The sequence below is a fragment of the Neodiprion lecontei genome, chromosome 2 (assembly GCF_021901455.1).
Source record: "Neodiprion lecontei isolate iyNeoLeco1 chromosome 2, iyNeoLeco1.1, whole genome shotgun sequence".
Lineage (NCBI taxonomy): Eukaryota > Metazoa > Arthropoda > Insecta > Hymenoptera > Diprionidae > Neodiprion > Neodiprion lecontei.
The window spans coordinates 30,622,592-30,642,755 of record NC_060261.1 but is presented as its reverse complement, the minus strand read 5'-3'; the positions used below and the strand labels follow the sequence as shown (position 1 = coordinate 30,642,755).

General features: G+C 40.7%; 1 protein-coding gene across 3 annotated transcripts; it reads right to left on the bottom strand.

Moving 5' to 3' along the window:
• Nucleotides 1–477: 477 nt before the first annotated feature.
• LOC107217785 (zinc finger protein 768) lies at nucleotides 478–19,847 on the bottom strand. 3 transcript variants are annotated; one of them, XM_015655447.2, is made up of 4 exons: nucleotides 19,038–19,846; nucleotides 10,241–10,415; nucleotides 7,153–8,301; nucleotides 478–3,145 (listed from the first exon to the last, which is right to left on the bottom strand). In XM_015655447.2, exons 2-4 carry the CDS (start codon nucleotides 10,326–10,328, stop codon nucleotides 2,088–2,090), a joined length of 2,295 nt encoding a protein of 764 aa, XP_015510933.2. In that variant the 5' UTR covers nucleotides 10,329–10,415; nucleotides 19,038–19,846; the 3' UTR covers nucleotides 478–2,087. The 3 variants fall into 3 exon arrangements, with proteins under 3 accessions (XP_015510933.2, XP_046585981.1, XP_046585982.1); XM_046730025.1 differs by lacking the exon at nucleotides 10,241–10,415 and having other exon boundaries at nucleotides 19,038–19,847; XM_046730026.1 differs by lacking the exon at nucleotides 10,241–10,415 and having other exon boundaries at nucleotides 7,237–8,301; nucleotides 19,038–19,847.
• Between the last annotated feature and the right edge of the window lie 317 nt (nucleotides 19,848–20,164).

The window sequence follows — 20,164 nt, the reverse complement described above, 5'->3', positions numbered from 1 at the left end:
TTAAAAGACTATCTCTAGTATATGTAAAACTTTTTAAGTATTGCCACAAAAATGTACGATTGATGATAATAATAATGATCATTGTTGTTGATAATATTATTATTGTTGTTTGTTGTTATTCTTGTTGTTGTTGTTGTTATTATTATTATTATTATTATTATTATTACTGCTACTACTACTACTACTACTACTACTACTACTACTGTTACTGCTGCTGCTGCTACTACTACTACTACTACACACACACACACACATACATATATATATCTGAGATATACATATATATATATATATATATATATATATATATATATATATATATATATATATATATATATATATATATATATATATATATATATATATATATATATATCTGAGATATATATATATGTATATATCTGATGAGCGGACAACGAGGGCCCTCGACGTTGAGCTATAATTCTACACTTACGCGCTATGTGTCTCCTACTTACATTTTTTTTTTTTTATTTATTTTGTATTCATTTATTATTTTTTTTTTTTTTTTTTCTTTTACTCTAAGATGTCTCAGCCTTCTTCCACGTTCCCTCCACATTCTGTTTTCCTATATCTTTACTTACTTATCAGCACCAATATGGTTTAAAACCAATCAAAATATCATTGTGTAGTTATTACATGTAGAATTATCTATCGTTATAAATACATATTCAAATGTTAAAATAGTATACTAGAATCATACCTTCGTTCAACGTCACTGTCATCATTATCATCATCATCATCGTCATAAACCTCTTCAAACACAACGTTCGCATTGGCGAGCCACGCAGCCATGTATGTTCTCATTTTCAGCCCACCGCCTTCCTCCTCTCTTTGATCTTTCTTTGTCTTTCTTGCTCCCTCTATATGTATATAACATCGTATTCTAATGTAGGTATTGTTCACGTTATTACATATTTACAAAGCATCCTCTTTCCAAGACTCACACATGCGTATTATGTATACTCAATTTGACTCCTCGATTCTTTAAAACATAGGCAAGTTAAATATTGTATCACAATCATTTCAGTCTGGTCATAAAATCGAACATCTTTAACTCGTTTTGGCAAAGAATGCGCTTTTCTTTCTCGCTTGGTTTAATTATGTATTATAGTATAATAATAATAGTAATGATAATAATAATAATAATAATAATAATATTATTATTATTAAGACAGCAACCTGCCTTAAAATCCGGGCACTGATAATAATTATTTAATCGACAAAAGGAAAAAAAAAAAAAGAAAAACAAAATGCTTATCACCGTGATATTAAGATGCGCGCGCCTTGGTAAACGTGCAGTTGCATTGGCGTCTCATACATATAGTACGGCCGAAGAAAAAGAAACAGAAAAAAAAGAGAAGAACACGGAAACTTGTCGAGAGATTCTTCGCGATTTGTTTGTTTGTTTGATTGCGTATACCTATATGTATAATCCATATAGTTATAATATGTATCTATCTGTACACACGTATACTGTAAGAGTAGTGCGGGCGGGCGAGTAGATGCGAGTTTATTCACGTTTCATTTCTGTTTCATTTTTTTTTCTTCTCTTCTTTCTTCATCTCCATCTTCATCATCATCTTGACCTTCATCTTCATATTTATCTTGAACTACATCTTCATTCAACTTGATCATTAAAGGAAAAAAAAAAATATATAATTGGCGGACAAAGGGTCGCGGTCGAGGGGGAGGGGATTCCTAATAGTACTGATAATTATAGTAGCAACAATAATAATAATAATAATAACAATAATAATAATAATAGAAAACAAGTTCCACGTTCTAGTATATGTATCATATATAAATGCACTGTTAACGTCCGCGGGCATCGAGGAACCGTCGCCCCCGGGCGATGCGGCAACGGTTCAGCCACCGATCGCGACTGTGTTATATATATATATATATATGTATATATATAATAATGATAATAATGTATACCCGATCCAGGGGCCGAAAAAAAATATGTATATATGCGTGTATGTATGTGGGTGTGGGTGTGGGTGTGTGTATGTACGTATGTATCGTTCCGCGCGCTAGTAAGTTGTTGCCGATTGATGGACGGTTAGTCACTGCGGTGGTATTCCGGACGGGGGTTTAAATTCACCTGTAACACCAGAAACACCATTTGCCTGTACCGGAAACTGGGCCGTAGAAACGGGGGGCTGATGGTTAAAGGCAGGGGCGTAACACTGGGGGAAATAAAGTTCCGGTTTAACGACGGTAGGCGTAAGACCACGAGGCCCCGCTGGACCAGCGCCCAAACCTCCCGCACCGCTCGAACTTGACGGTGGTTTTGTATCACCGCTCGAGTTTCGTCGCACTTTAGCAGCGTGGGGATTCATGTGGTTGTCGATGTGCTTCTTGACCTCGGGCTCGGTTGCGAAACGCCGCCTGCAGTTAGGCATAGGACAACAAAACGGCCTGTCACCCTGATGGGTGCGAGTGTGCTGATCCAGTATCGCCTTCTGGCGAAAATCCTTGCCGCACTGTTGGCACTTGTACGGTTTTTCACCGGTGTGAATGCGAACGTGCTGATTCAGTATCGTTCTCTGGCGAAAATTACGACCGCAGTATACGCAACCGTACGGTTTTTCGTTCGTATGGATACGAAGATGCTGGGTTAGGTGGGACTGTTGACGGAATCTCTTACCGCACTCCGGGCATGGGTAGGGCCTCGATTCGATGTGTATACAACCGTGCTGCAGCAGGGTCGACTTCTGCTTAAACTCCTTCTGGCAAATTGGGCATCTTACGTAGAGCGGCATGCCCGCCGAACGACCGTGTTGTATCACGTCGGGCAGGCATCCCTTGCTCGCCGCCCCCTGCTGCTTTATGTACTGCAGCGCACCAAAGCTGCTCGGACCTCCGGCACCGAAGACCGTGTGATTTCCTCCCTTCGGGTCCTTGAAGTAAGCGGGATACTGAATCGAGCTAGCGTCTGGTGCCGGGCTGAACGAACCCGAATCCCCAAAGTTTGACGCAACGTCTGCCCCCTTGCCGCCTCCTCCGCCGCCGCCGCCGCCGCCTCCGCCTCCCCCTCCTCCTTCCTCCGGGGGGAACGGCACGTCTTGGGGCCAGAGAGTCGGCGTCATTCCGTTTTTAAAGATTAGGTGTGGACTTACATCTGGAATTGATAACGATCATGTTAATTGCTATACCCGGTTACACCGATATGTCGTGGTTATTCCAGTACACGGTCTCTCCTCTGTAATCCATTGATTACGGTAGAGATATCGTGTACTTTTAATGCGTGTGCGCGCGTATGTACATGTCTATACGCATGTAAATACACACACATACCTATATATATATATAGATAGTATAGTAAGGTATAGTATAAAGTCTAGGTTTCCTGTCGAATGCATACGTGTGTGCGACGTGTTATGTGAGTGTACCTGCCTACGTTTCGAATGGTTTATCTTGCTTTGCACTGTATAGATTCATGCTAATACGGGTATAACCATTTTTATCGCAATGATTTTTATAATCGATGTATTACATGTATACACATATACGTATCAAGGCGTCGTGTATTTCGGAGTAGACACAAATTCGCGTAATTATATTACGGTACGTTCGTTATCTGTCACGATATACATATATAACATTACGCGTTACACATATGCAATCGAGTATACGTGTAAGACAGATATGTGTTTGAAAAATTTAAGAGATTAACATCAGTCTCGAAACTCGAGTGAAAACTTTTTTTCTCTTCTCTCATTTCAAAGATCTCGTAAAGTCGTGTTCAGATTTTCTGAGTCTCTGAAATTCTAAACTTCGGCACAAATTTTGAGAGGGTTCATTGTCGTCTTATCATTTTTTTGCTTGCGTAACCGTTTGCAATAATTACGTAAAGAAATATCCTACAACGTTAAAATAGAATCTCAGAAAGTACAAATTTTGTGCTTTTTTATTTACAAAAAAAAAAAAATATATGTATATACATTAAGGTGGTATTTATTTGGGAAGCGGAAAAATTTTCGTTGGACCCCCCCCCCCCCCCCCCCCGGATCTGTTTATCATTAACAAACCTCTGTATAAAGTTTCAAGCCGCTACGTCAATTGGAAGACATGCCTCAATAAGCTTGAATTTTCCCATTCAGAAATAAATAAAAATTTATCCTCGGCATTGATGGACACCTACCTGAACGAGTAAATGCAAAGAAATTCCCGTGAATAAGAAAATTTTTTTTGTCAAGTACTCATTGTTACGTAAAAATATAAACAAGTCAGGCCTTCCATTTTTTTTTTTTATCACGGTTCTTGATCAATTTTTCGTAAATAATATGACGCTGAATAGAAAAGAAATCTTGGTTGTGAATAATCAATATTTCTCAATGGATATTTGGAATTTGGACAAAAATATTCAATTCCAAATATTCAAGCAGAATATTTTTGATGTACCCGAAAACCCACGACGAGTAATTTTTTTCTGATTGAATGAGAAAATTCACGCTCGTTGAGGCACGTGTTCCAGTTAACGTAGCGGCTTAAAATTTTACACTGAATTATTTATTTTTTTTTTTTAATGATTTGAAACAGATTTGAGGGGTGAAAAGTTTTCACACCACCAAATAAAGACCACCCTGATATATACATGTATTTTAAAAACAAGTAATATATATATATATATATATAGTTTTCAAAACAGAAATTGACGGATTCTCATCAGTTTTTGTGGCCAACTGTGTCCCACATTTTTTACTGTAGTAAATATTGACCGTCAATTTCTGGTTTGAAAACTACGATGAAATAGTACATTACGATACAAGTGCGAGGCGTGCACGCGTATCGTATACATGTTTTTTTTTAAACTCAGCTTGCAAAATTCAGTGTGGAAAGTAAATCATTCTCTACATTCGGTGCGCGAAGTAGTTATTGTACTGAAAAATTACATTTTGTGCAGAAGCAAGAAATTTTTGATCAAACACCGTCTGGGTCCGATTGAAACTGGAAATGGGACAATCCCAGAAGTGAGGTGAAAAAAATTACGTATAGACGTAATATATATATAAATAAATAAATAAATAACTAGGCAAAAAGAACGATGCCGGTTTTTCTTGTAACAACTTATATCCTAAATAGTATTGTAGTAGATGTTTTCGGAAAATATCATGCCCCAAGTCTAACACACCAAATAAATAGAGGGAATAAGCGGTGTATCAAGTTCGGCGGGAATCCCTGACAGCCGGTGTAATTGCGACACAATTGTTTTTTGATGGTACGAGTTTTTTGACAGTGAACGCGTAAACTTGTGTAGGTATGTAGGTTAGGGTAGAGCAAAAAACATTATCATATTTAATTTTTCCATATCTTACCACAACCCAAATTCTCATTTTTTTTTTTTTTTTGTCAAACAATACAAGCAAATTTTCAAACGATTGCTAGACGAATGGTATTCATAAAAGTTACCTATCAACGTAACTATAGCATTGCAAAATAAAAATTTGACTTCGTTTTGGCTACGACTCCCTCTCATTTTTGTAAATTTTCAGATTTTCGATCTAACAAAATGAAATGTTTTGCGCAAAACTCGTGTCCCGGCATTTGTTTAAAATTCTCAACGTTCATTCGAACGAGGGAATAATCGAGCTTATACCACAAGTTTTTCCAAAAATCAGTACGTACTGACGAATATGTAATTAAATTTTTGTCAAAGTTTTTCGAAAAAAAACTTGCCTGGTACGGGCTTCTTGAATATTTTCATGCAAAAAAACGTGGGAAACTTCAGAGACACGCATTTGCGTATTTACACGTACCCCGGGTAGATGGCAAAAAAATATAGAAATAAATAAAAAATGCATATACTATGCATAAATACAGTTAACAAACGTTCAAATATTCAATTTGCTTTTCATAATTACAAACTTCTAGGTCTGTATGAGGAAATTATACAACTTTTTTCCAGCAGAAAAACGAAACAATGACCAACTTGAAGGTTATACGAAACGTATGAAATATGAAAGAAATTTTAAATTAGGCAATAAGAGAAAATATATCAAAATGCCAAGAAAGATTAGCGACATTTTAAAACTTGGCAAATTGCGAATGCCAACTCATCATTACGATACATGGTATATTTTTTGCCATCTTTATTCAGAGAAATAATGGAGAAAGAAATACGAGGTAAGGAAGCGAATGTATCGAAACTGAGAAACGAAGAAAGAACAAAAAAAAAAAAATACGAAATTTGTTTGTCATAAATTGTGAACTTCGAGAAGAGTTGAAAAATTACTTTGCGTGACATTCAAATATTATTTGCCGGGAAAATTGTTTGAAGAATTAGTATTGTTAAACGAAATAGAACGAAGTACAGGAGCATTGGATTGTGGTTCAAGTTGATGTAGTACAGAAAAAGTAAACATGTAGTGTTTTCAGGGCACCAGGCCAACATGTAGGTAACGTCCGGGTTATAGTCTGGCTAGAGTTTTGTTACGTGAATAGATAGGTAGATCAAACAAGAGACCTAGTAATCACTGTCTGATGATAGGCTGAGGTCCACCTCCTCCACCTTGACGGAAGGATCAATCTGAGGAGAGTGCGGAGGTCTGTTCGATATTAGTTGAGGTGATCGTAGGACGGGGGTGATGGTGAGACTCGGGAGGGCGGCGGATATGGCCTTGCAGAGGGCGTTTGAATAGGAAAAGGATGATGGATTATGCAGGTTGTGATAAGGCGACGGTAATGGCGATGACACAGAGGTGGGAGGTTCCTCAATCTCACAGCTCACCAGCGCCCTCGCGTCCAACTCAACCGTTCTTACCCTCCGGCTGCCATTTTTTTTCTTTTTACCGAGCCCCGTTTTGTTACTACCGTATCCGTTCGGCAATCTAGCTCTACAAATCGAACCATCGAATCGGGACTGGACCTTACTGATCTGACAGAGGGCATTAGGAGGCTGGAGGTTGTCGGCGAGGAAGGACTCGGGTGGACAGGTCATGAATTCAGGGACATTAGAGTGTCGGTGAATGTAAGTGTCGTTGTGATCGTTTAAATCGTTGATGCAGTAATTGTTGTCAGTAGTGGTAATTTGATGGTAGTAAGAATCGTTGGGTGGTGATTGGTCAGTGTGGTTGTGGCGGTGGTGGACGCCCTCTGGGAGTCTGGGAGGCAGAGAGAAATGCTCGCCTTGGTGTGTGCGGACGTGCTGATTCAGGATCGCCTTCTGACGAAAGTGTTTTCCGCACTCCGGACATTGGTATGGCTTCTCACCCGAGTGGATGCGTAGATGCTGGTTGAGAATGGCCCGCTGGCGAAAAGTACGCTCGCAGTAAACGCACGCGTACGGCTTCTCGTTGGCGTGTATGCGTAGATGCTGGGTAAGATGGGATTGCTGCCTAAACCGCTTTCCGCACTCCGGACACCCGTACGGCCGACTGTCCGTATGAATCCTCTCGTGTTGCAACAGGGTAGACTTCTGCTTGAAATCTTTACCGCACGTCAAGCACTTGAACAATCTAAGATCACTGTTTGCACCCTTCGACGATTTTCCATTCTGCTGTACAATGTCCGGCAAACCCGTCGACGACATATTCGGACCTCCGGGACTCGTGTACTGGTGACCCTCCAAGCTTGCCCCGCCGTCGACAGCCTGACCAAGCGACGTCAGCATGACCCCCGGTTGCTTCAGATAATGCAACGCTGAGAAACCCCCCGGTGTAAGCATGTGGGAAGGCATCGACGGCGACGGATGCGGCCTGCTTTCTTTGAAATAATGCTGTGGATATTGTTGCAAATCACCGCTACCAGGAAAACAGTCCCCGCGTTCAACCTCGTGGGGTGTGAGCTGCTGCTGAGGCGAGTGCCCCTGTTGTTGCTGCTGTTGCTGCTGCTGCTGCTGTTGCTGCTGCTGCTGTTGTTGTTGTTGTTGCTGTTGCTGTTGCTGCTGAACTTGTTGCTGAACCTGCTGCTGCGTCTGCTGCTGTTGAGGTGTAGTTTGGCTAGACTGGATGTCGTCATCGGATGGGGTGAGGGCCTGAGGCTCGGGAGGTGCCGAAGGGTACGGTGAGGGGACGGGGGAGGCTAGCGAGGGCGGAGGTCCACTCTCCCCCTCAACTGGAGGGCCGCAAGCCTGCTGCGGGCTACCGGACGAGGAGGAACCTTGCTGCTGCTGTTGCTGCTGTTGCTGCTGCTGTTGTTGCTGCTGCTGCTGCTGCTGCTGTTGCTGTTGTTGCTGGGCGTACAATCCACCATCCTGGAGAGATCCCGGCCCTGGACCCCATTGCCCCTGGGCTCTCTCCATATTATCTTTGTACAACACGTATGGGGCGCCTGTGTCTGCAATCATACAAGGTAGACACGATATTGTGCGTCGTTCGGTATGTATTTTCAATCTTACTGATACACGTGTACCAATATACAGAAAGAAATATTCAGTAAAAATAACCATCGAGCGTCAATTACTTGAAAATGAATCAGCATTGTACAAATGCACAGAATCGGTAAATAAAACATTTTTTTCGATTAATAATTTCACACGAAGGCGCCTGTGCTTCAAGTGAGTTTACATACCATTGAATTGGATAAATAAAAATGTCGAATTGAAATTACTGTACAATCATAGTAGAATAGACTATATTGCCTACACTCCAATTAGCATATATTATAAATGACACAAACAAATTTCAACCAAATCAAATTACGCTGACATATTTTATAACGGTTCATTTCTTTCAGTCTATCTATTTATCAGACACTTGTAAAATTAGGGCCAAGAAAATGAAATATCAACGGGTGGGATTGAAGGGTAATAAAAATCAAACTTCTAGAAGTTAATCCAGTTAAATATCGCGCCAGTGTAATTTCCTTTCCGTATGCTTCATACACGCATGTCTGTTGCATCGAGGTTATTCGCATGTCAATTCAAATCACATCCACGTACAGAGAGGGTCTCCTTACGGGGGCTTTTTGCACTCTCATCGAAGACCAATTCGTGGCGGTTAACGCAAGATACGGTGTCACTTCAAGTGGGTCAAAAGGCCCCCTCGCGAGATATCTTTCAGAATATGTATACATATTCATATTGTTATATGTATTATAAATATATTTGTAATCGAACGCCAGCCGGCGAAGAAAAAAATTTAACGAGTGTTTTCAAATTTTTAACGAATACTCTTAGTATACACTCTCTGTCGGCACCAAAATGTATAAGATCTACTGGAATATCTTTCATCCTCGCATCTCGGAGAAGCTTGGAACGTATTGTATACATACCTATGTATGTATAGAGAAGTTTATAACAACATACATATAACCACGCGATTGACACGGACGAACGGACGTTACTATCGTAACCCAGGGAGTCTGGTCCCGCTTGTGCAGATGTACGCTACATAAATGTATAAGTGAATATGCGTGAAAAATTGCGAAATCTTCGACTCCCACTCTCTCTCTCTCTCTCTACGCGTATACACATGGCTGCTGCTGCCGATGAAGCGCGGATACGAAGCAGCAGCCGCCGGAGAATTCAGGGGCGTTTACTCGCGTGGCAAAATCATTTCCAATGACATTTAAAATTTTTCGACACCGCGCTTATAATTCACCTGTTACTCGTTATGCCTCGGGTATTTCGTAACATCCTGTACATTTATATGTATACACACACACAATTCATCGCACAGGTAGGCCATAGGTATAAGCATACGTATAGTCAGTTTTAACGACCAAGCTTATACCAGACGTATAAAGCGTAGTCATGTATACCCTTGAATATACTGTGCACACACATTGTCATACCAACGTTGCTGCACACGCAGGATAACCTGTACAACATACTTCAGAACGTTATACATGTATATGTATATATACATATACGTATACATATATATATATATATATATATTGTACATATATACATAAATACCGTGTCGTAAAGGAATGAAAAAAGTAAAACAGAAAAAAAAATAAAAGTAAAAAACGAAAAATAAAATAACGTGACGGAACGGAACGTGATTCGACCCGATATTATTGTACTTGATGGGTTGATGGAGGGGGTTGGAGTTCTCGTTTACGGATGATGCACGTGGTTTACGGAGAATGGAAAAGGGTGCTGCTGCAGGTGTTTTACGATGGTATACAGTGGGTGGTATATGCGACGCGAAGATTTGCCGAAGACGACACACACGTAGAGATAACGATGATGCGGTGTATTGCGGGTGGTTGGGTGGTGCAGGGTACGTATGCAGAGAGGGAGGATACGATGTTGATGTGAGCTTACCCTGTGAGATGCAGTACATGATCTGGCGGGGCACCTTGAGTCCGGCCGCGAGGCAAGCCGCGAACGAGGCGGAGAAGTTTAGAGCCATTCTCGCTTCCCGTCCTCCTCATCCGTAGCTCCCTCCCTCGTCCTCTTCTACTATCCCTAGCTACCCCGCCCGCCCCAATGATCTAGCCTGCGGACAAACATTACACACGGTCAATCCACTTCCTGGCTCTCTCTCTCATTTACCTATTTCGCGTACTTATTTATTTCACGCGGCGATGACGACGCGACGACGACGACGACGACGCGGAACGAGAATCACCTCCCTCCCGTTTTACATACATATTATATCTATAATACGCGTATATTATACATCTCTCTATACCTACATATATGCATATGTATTTAGGTATACATTTTGTGTACACTTTACGCTATTTGCCTGTCTACCTATGCAACAAAATTTCTTTCATTTTTTCTTTCCTCGTATAGTATCACGTACGTATATTCTCGACTTTGATATTATACCCATAGACATGTGTGTATGATGTACGTATACATGCGTCTATTAATATTCATGGCGGTACTATTTCGTCACTCGCCGCTCGATTCCGCCGCTCACACTTTTATCGTATTGGCATATCTCGTCCGGTATACCCCGGTATATCATCTTGGCAATATTTCGTACGAAATACGGATTCGGTACTGTTCAATATATTCTTTGTTTCTACCACTTTTTTCACCTAATTTTTCTCCAATAGGATCAGATTTTTTTAAACCTCTTTTAATTCGTATGAGCAGAATCTACCGACAATCAATGACCGGAACAATAATTATCATTGGAAAATTATTGAACAAGTATTTGAGCTTTATTTGCGATATGACACGTTTGTTGAAAGGCTTTCGAACACCTACGACTAGCATTATAATCCCTGCCTAGCATTATAATCGATGAAATTCATTTTCTTCCGCCAGAAAATGTCCTTCACAGTCCATGCCGTGTGAACGGAGAGAATCGATATTGGAAAAATGATGATTCGATCGCCAGGGATATTCGAATTTTACTACCATAATTGAGTTTCCGAATTTCGCATTGAATACGACCATAATTTTTTAGGAATAACCCTCAAAAGGAAAATATCACGAAAATATACAGATTGTTTTGTTGGAATTTCATCAGCTTGTAGGATGGAGACGTTTCTCGTAATTAGAAAAGAAACAGACAGTAAAAATCAAAGTTACAGCGTCAATACAGTCGGAAATGTTTCAGAGTTTCGGAGTTAATGACAACCCAACCAATCTTTGAAGAAAAGAAAAATTCACCCATCGCTGCAGTATAATTTTTTATGACCACAATCTTTACTTTGCGATGAATTCTCTAAAATGAATGATCATGTTCCCGTTTTTAGAAGGGGGGGATATCTAATATACCAAGTTTTCCAGAAGAAAAATACTTGAAAAAGTCCTCATATTATACGGTATAAACTTTATGAATATTACTTAATCTGCACGGGTGCCTTTCCAAACAATCGCCCCATATGCGTTCGCTAGAACAATAAATAGAGTTTCGCATTCTTCGCATCGAGTAATATGCGATAATAATTTCTCTCGTGCTCGTAAATAAAGATTCGATGTGCAGCAAGAAAATTCACGTGATTAAAAAGGCACGTTTTAACGTGGATGAATCACTTCGATAGCTTAGCCGTCGTGGATATCTTTACACTACATATGCGCGGGGCGATGAACACTATATAAATATTTTATCAGAAGATTTTGAAATGAAGGAAGGTGGAGGTAGGTACGTGTGTACATCCGATTGTCAACTATCCTAGTTTTACTCTCTAAATTTTAATCAATACAATATAAGTACAGAACTGGAAAAATTCAGTGCATATATACTGACGCTTCAGTGACTTATCACTAACACTCCACTGGTATTCGGTCCAAATACACTGATTTTATCCAGTTTTGTACTTATAACTGATTCATATTTAGAGAGTACGGTGAATTCCAAACAATATTTGATATTAATGAATGCCAAAAAACTTCGCCGAATGATTTACGCTCAAGTTTACTGCGCTTGATGTTCAAGCCGATAACTGTAAATGATAAAGAGAAATAGGGTGAGCGAAAGCAAGAGATGGGGGAGGGGAGAGAGAGAGAGAATGCATCAATTAACATTGACAAGTTATACTTCATTCTCTGTTATTATTCACTCCGTCGACAGCAAACGAGGCGTCGTCGGTCAAGTCGAGTGAAGAATGATTCGCAGCAGAAGGGCGATTAGCATTTGTCTGGTAAAATGGTGATATTTTCTTCGGAAACAACCCACGACACCCGCCAAATTTGATGAAGAAAATCTAGTAGAATGAAAGGGAAAAAAAACGAAGAAAAAACAAAGAATTCGAAGCACTCGGCGATGAGTGAACGAATAAGAAGATGATCGTGGTCTGTGCAGTACGAAGAATATGTTTTAAAAACGAGGAACTTGGGCCGAATTTGATAACGTGATGTATATAACCTCTGACACAAGGAAGCCTTGAGATCACCAATAATTATGATAACGAAAAATATCCTGATTATAAAATCCAACGTCGTCTTAATAAACGCGATGCTGTGTAATAACTTTGAATTTTTAAGTTGTTAAAATACACCGCATGAACAAGGTTTAAAATATATTTATACGTATGTGAGTATAAGTTAGGTTAGAATTTTTCTCTTGACCGTGATTGTAAAAATTAATGTTAATATAAACCGACTTACGTCTGACCTCCACCACCGGTAATTTTATTTATTTTTAAGTGTGGTGTAGTATGTACTAAAAAAATCAACTTTCACTGTTTTTCAAATATTTTGAACCACAGGTTCAATTGTCACTGCTTCCAAAAACACAAAATCCAATTTTAGAGCGAATAGTCCTGATCAATTCGTTTTACATTCATCTCCGAAATTCTTTCTTAAAAAGCGAAAATTTTGAGACCAAGATGAAAGTGAGCAAGGTTTTGGTTTAAATGTTACGGGCGAATCAGGTAATAAAAAATTGAATAAAACAGAAATGAATATAAATTTAAAAAATACAAACTTATGTTTTATTCGACTATTCTCACTTTGTTTCGCCTGTAGCGTCTAAACCAAAAGGTCGCCCACTTCACCTTGGATTCAAAGTTTTACTATTTTAACAAAGAATTTGGCAAGAAAAATTTGAAGACAATCGATTGAGTCTAATCAATTCGATAATCGGGTTTTCGTATTTTTGAGAGTAATAAAATCGAACCCGCGGTCCAAAAAATCTACAACACTACAAAAAAAAAAAAAAAAACCACCGCTTTTTTTCTGTATACTCTACGCCATATTTAAGTATAATAAAAAAATCGCCGATAGCGAAGGCCCGAAGTGGGACGATTTAGGGTGGAATGCCTCATATATAAATAAATATGATACAATTTCGGTTAGAACGAGTTTTTCACTCGCGACACGCCATCGCCATCGCCACCGCCATCCATCGCGCGCCTCTCGCCTCTCCTCACACATGCATACAATGCTGCGGTGTACGGAATTTTTCAGTAAAACACACATACTCGGCTATCTACATCGATAAAATAGATAAGGAAATACGACGGGCTATTAATTGGGTTTCTTTTTTTCTTTTTTTTTTTTTTCAACAAAAGCTTCTCGCTCGGCGTCGCCGTCGCCGTCAACGTCGACGGTGTAACGTGCATCGGTGCCTACGCGCAGCGACGGATGAACGAATTAGCGAAGGCCCAGGGGCCTTCCTCGCTCTGCTAAGCCTGGATACCGAGGCCCCCCCGAATTGAATGTGTTTTATACTTTCAGTCAGAGTTGCGCCGCAGTTATCGCGGCGTGTTCGGCGTTAGTCATTCGAGTGTTCTCTCGTCCTTGGGACCTCGAGTGAGTGTCACGCTTGCAATAACTCGACGAACCCGCGCGCTGCCCTCCGCGCTTTGTATTGTTCCTTTACATACCTACATCCCGAATTATTATACCCATTTTTTCACATCCACACCACACGACGATTAATCTTTTTGCATTTATATACGTTATAGTATACATATATGCATTGTATATTATAACGTAACTACGGGGTGTTAGGTGTGTTACTATTATATATTTATCACAAACGCTGCATCTGCGACAAAGTTATTCAATTTCAAATAAACGAATACACGTACAGGTTATTCGGAGCTGAGACTGCATACGTTATACGCGTACTATTATATGTACATTAAGGCTGTGCGCGGACGGCGATTCAATGACACACAAGTAATTCGTTTCTACATTATGTTGTACAGCTTTGTTGAATCGACGCTTCGTTGCTACCACGCCGTTCCTCCATTTTTTTTTTTTTTTTTATATTGATATTCGTACATCAATCTTTGAGCGCGAGGTGTACCCAACGTGGAAAAATTTTCATTGTTAATGTCAAATTGCCCGACGAAGCTTAAACATCACACATGATTGGGCTAACTATCGCGGTACGCACACAGATCTGCCGTAAAGGCCGGCGACCGTCGTTACGTGGCCAGTTTCACATTGTTATAAACGCATTTGAGATACACTTTGAATGCCGGAATAAGGGGGCGGGAATGAAACTGAATATCGTGCCGCAATCGCGTTGCCGTCTCGATGCAAGGTGGTAGAAAGAACAAGATGAAAATACCTGTAACTATAATATTTGCCGAGTTGGTTTGACCGTGAGTTGATGGCGACTTCGCGCCGCTAGACGGGAGAAGAAAAAAAAAAAAATAATACTCTCGAAGCTTGATTCAGATATTTCGAATCTGTCCCCCGGGGTATAGAATGGAAGAAATTGTTTTAGATGCGGTTCGTTGAACTCTCTGAAAGAACACAGGAAGTTTGCATTTCTCTAATCTTAACCTGGCCGCTGTAATCCCGGATATTTTTAACGCGCGTTCTGAACACGAATTCAGTTTAGCTGCTTCTTCTTCTTCTTCTTCTTCTTCTCTTAATTTTTTCTCTTTCTTTTCTGTCCTCTCTTCGCTCTTTGTCTTTTCTTTTTCTTGTTTTTTCTTCTTCTCCACGTTGTGTCGTGATCGGGTATAAACTCCCAAGCCTTTCTATTATGTCACAAAATAATAATACCTACTACCAACCTACCTACTTACCTACCTAACAACTACCCAACTACCACCGACTATAGACGCCCAGACCTTGACTTATCAACGAACAATATAATAATGCTCGCTCGCCAACTACTGTACACGTCACGAGATCTTATAGATCCCGAAGATTGTTGCCAGTCACGTTTTCACACGAATTTGTAACCACGAAATTTCGCTACAAATTCTACATCCAACCGCGATGTAACAACCTTAAAGTAACAACGATTATTCTTCGTGTTTTCGAATATGTTCGTAAATTTCTATCGACTTTCGAAAATTTAACATCGCCATTCGAAACGTCATCGCACCTCAAGTCGCTGTAAAAAATGAAAGTAAAATCCTTTCGTGTGTCTAATAAGTTTGCCAAGATTTTTAAAAGAAATAAGCGAGGTACGTAGTCCTCAGAAAAGAGATTCGACCAACGAAGAAAATTGTGTAGCGTTCAGGAGCCGCGATTGAAGTGAGCTGCTGGTGAGCAAAAAGCGGCAACGGCCGTTGAAAACGGTGACCTGCTCGATTTCTCCGTAACCGTAAATCCGATCGGCTTGAAATTTTTACGACATTTACACGCCATTGCCAGTTCACCTTCTATGAAAGGGATTTTTAATACGATATTTCGTTTTCAGTCTACATTGTATGTTTCAACGTAAAGTGTCTAAAATTCATAAAAATATCGTCAGCAACAACGGATAACTTTTTTTTTTTAGATATATACAAATATCGGATAAAACGAATTTACGATTCGCAAAGAATTCCGATAGTAGTAGGAAAAATATATTTCTTTGTTCGAAAAATCGAAGTGTATATATATAAGTGTATGTATATATATATATATATACACTGTATAAGAGAAATTTTGTTTTTTAATTTCTTACCGCAATTATCGCCATATCGGAATAATTAAAAAAATCAAGACAGTTTTCAAGGCTATTCATAGTCGTATACCCCCCTTGACAACGAACGGAGCTCTGCGCGCGATAATTGCAAGGCTGATTGTGAGTTTATCGTACAGCATAGACCAGTCGGTTGGCAAGCCAACTGAACGAACGAACGAACCAACGATTCCAGCTAGCGCATACACCTATAATATATCCCAAGGCAAGATCAGTGGCGTGGATCGCTAAATCCCGAACACGTATAACGGTATACCGAATGTCTGAATGTGGCCCCAGATTCACTATTGTGGCTGACCGTAACAGCGCTCCATAGATCTTTTATGCCTTTCTAAATTTATTGCTTGAAAAATCTGACCGAACGCTTTGGAAGTCCCGCGCTGCGCGCGCTAAATATCCCAAAACCGACTGCACGAGCGTATATCTCTGCAGCAGCAAGAGCAGCACAGCCTTCTGGGTAGCCGGAAATCGGCCGGCCAGCGGATCCTTTCTTACGCCTCAACCCTTTTTCCCTCTCCATTCATTGTTCTTATTTTTGATGTAAAAGATGGACGAATAAAAATTGTCAAACTTATCTGCATACTATAGGTATGTGCGCTGCGTGCAACGCCGGCATACAAATATTTGAAAACACATATTTGTTTTACACGATTGGTGCCACACGCCACCCCGTCTATAACTAGTTGGTAGATAAAAAGCACATATTTAAAGAAAAATGCGCGTGTATCCTTCTTATCCTTAATGCAAGTGGAAACGGTGGATAATTACGGTGTGGTCAACGTGTTATCTGTTGCAGCCGGTCTCAACTTCCGAAGCAATTATCTCTTTAGCTATGCTCTAGAATCGAGGATCTGTAATATTACACGTTACACGTTCTTCCGCGAGTACGAATGTATGCGATCGTGATGGAATCAAGTGCGACGGTTGTTGAGGCTGTAATTAAGGTTACGAACATCGCCTCCCGCAGAGAAGCGCCTATGAAGAGATCAGGGTGATCTCCCGCCAGTCCCTCTTATTCCTCCAACCCAACGGATTACAAGTACATGATATCAGCGTGCAACGGTAATCGCGCAAGTTGTAACGCAAATTAGTGCGTGCACGTGGGGAGATCGATTAACGGTTCGCCGAAGGTGAATGTCGCGGGAAGAGGATGCGTCTTTTCTTTTCCGCAAGAACCACATTTCACTTATCTCTCTCTGAACCGAGGACAAGATTCATAATTGACCGCCTACATCGATGCTCGACGCGTGGCGGGAATTTCAATTCTCACGTTATAAAACGGCCTTCGGAAATTGTCACAGTTGTTCAACGGAATGGACAAACACTATCGACAACAAATGATCCGGAAATAGTTGACGTCGGTCGGGAAGTTCGACCAAGTCATTACCCATTTAACGATAAGAAATTAAATTTGATAACAATAAAAATGAATAACACGTTCCAACTTGAGAATCGTCACATTTCGACGCCTCTACGTAAACCCCGCGAAAACAAAGAGGAGATAGGTAAATTGTAGAGAAAAAGAATTGTCGTCACCCAATGCAGTAGAGTGTTATGTAGTTACCGATTTGACAGAGTTTCGGACAGTCGATACCTGTATCCAAATCACAAAAACGACCACGTGGGTGCCGGTGTAAATAGTAATAAAAAAATAATAATAATAATAATAATAATAATAATAATAATAAAATAAATTAGGAAGAAAAGAAAACAGAAATTGTACGCAAGTATAAAACGCTTGTAAGAAAAAGAGTATACATAAGCGTAAAGACAACGATAAAATAGAAGATATCGGTAAATAATTTGAAGATGAAAGTAATATCGCTCAACTTTTTTTCAATGTGTGTGTATGTACATTCAACAATACAAGAGGATACGATATCGCCGCCGAGTAACAATACTTTTACGATTTGTTTTCATGGCGCGAACGAAATCCGGTGCGCCTGCGCGTCCGATTTTCGTAGCTGGGTATTTTTAAAGATTTTCCGCGGGGGTTTAGGGTTAAGCGGGCGGGTCGCGTGTCGCGTGCATAAACCCGTTGCATCTTGCGTCTCCGCTCTTGGCCTTAGCTCTCTTGTGGCTCGGCCGTTAAATTGATAAAGAGTGAAGATGGAATACGAGGAGGTCGATTGTTGTCAACGGCCCGTCGGTATCATGTGGCCACACCGTTGTCACACCAGAGGCTGACTGCCGTGCACCGCACCACGCGCAATATATTAATTACGCTATATTCGCCTACGATGATATTATATACCCAAGTGTGAATTCTTACGTTATACCTTACGCACGACCGCCGCATGGAACATTTAACATGTTGGAGCAAAGTGCTCGGTAGGATTTTTCACTGACGCAACGCAACGAAACTGAGACGAACTAGGCGAACGGAAAAAAAAAAAACGTAATAAAATTGAATAAAAATGAACAAAATCGAGATGAAATTTACGGAATGTAAGTAGGATTAAATGGAGTTGAGAAGAAGAAAAAATAAATAAACGTTCGTTTCAACCAAGGATCGGATGGTCACTCTGTTTTTGCTCGTTTTTTAGCAACTTGATAATGATTATTATCGGCGATAGGTAGTTATGAGAAGAGAGAGAACGAAGAAGAAAAAAAAACTTAACAACGATGACGATAATAATAATAACAATGATAATAACAAGAATAATAATAATATTAATAATAATAATAATAATAGCAATAACTCTCGTGCAGACGCACGCACGGTGTAAAATTAAATCAAACTATACGTAATGGTGAATAAAAACATTTTACACTTACCGGAATTGTAATATTCCTTAAAGTAACGAGTTGCCGCACGCTGGACAATAGAATAATACAGGTTCACATATGACGTAGACTCATTTCGGCTGGAGAGCGCCATTTACACCAAACTTAAACTCTCATTAACTTCTTATTTACGTACGCGTTTACGTGTATGCGTGTATGTGTATATATACATATGCATATACGTGTATATCCATATGTACCTGGGCGCGTGTATGTGTGTTCGTACGTATACATACGTATCCGCGTACGTGGGTATTTGTGTATTTCTGTACGTTCTTGCGTGTGCTCTGCGTGTATGTGTGTCTTGCTGTGTGTGTATGTGTGTGCGTGTGTGTGGTTGGATTATTTACTGGTTTATACGTTTTATTAGATACGTTGCGCGTTCCCGATCGCTTACGCAGCGTTGTATTTGCATTTCGCGATTTACGAAAGAAAGAGATAGAGAGATAGAGAAAGAGAGAGTGAGAGAGATTGAGATAGAGAGTGAGATCGAGACAGAGAGTGAGACAGAGAGAAGTTGGTTAGTTAGTTATATATATACGTATATAATACGTATATGTTTGTGTACGTGTGCGTGCGTGCGTGTGTGTGTGTATATATATATATTCCCCGACGGCAACGGCAGAATTCTCTCCACTCTCCACTCTCCACACTTCACAACTCTTTTCGTTTAACCCGAAGTCACGAACCACCCGGCAGACAAAACTTGGTTGACTCGGGCTAGCACCGAGTTGAGTAGAGGTAGAGTCGCCGAGACTGAGACGTTGCAACGTTGCCGCGCTTCCGTCGCCGGCATGCGATGGAGTGGGGATTTCAGGATTGGTTTGGTACGGCGGCGATGGATAGAGCGCGACGGGGCAGAGAGGCGTCGAGGCGTCGCGGAGAGGGGCGGCAGCCGTCGGCGGGCAGGGAGGGGGGATAACCGCGGGTCGACCGGTGGCGGAGAGGAGGTAGCGGTGGCGCGCGGCTGTCCGGTCCGCGAGCGCACGGGGAGGTGGGGGGAAGGAGGGGGATGTAGATGGCGCTCGCTTCGTCCTAGGGGAAATAGGAGAATCGTCGGCGGGTCGCTTGGTGGGGATCGAACGGCGGAGGGGCGGGAAGATGCCTCTCTCCCCTCG

Coding starts and splice junctions, on each gene's coding strand:
- LOC107217785 (XM_046730025.1), bottom strand. CDS start 19,140: ATGGCGCTCTCCAGCCGAAATGAGTCTACGTCATATGTGAACCTGTAT. Junction 8,302..19,037: donor TAAGGAATATTACAATTCCG/GTAAGTGTAAAA, acceptor GTATGATTGCAG/ACACAGGCGCCCCATACGTG. Junction 3,146..7,152: donor GCACGTCCGCACACACCAAG/GCGAGCATTTCT, acceptor TATCAATTCCAG/ATGTAAGTCCACACCTAATC.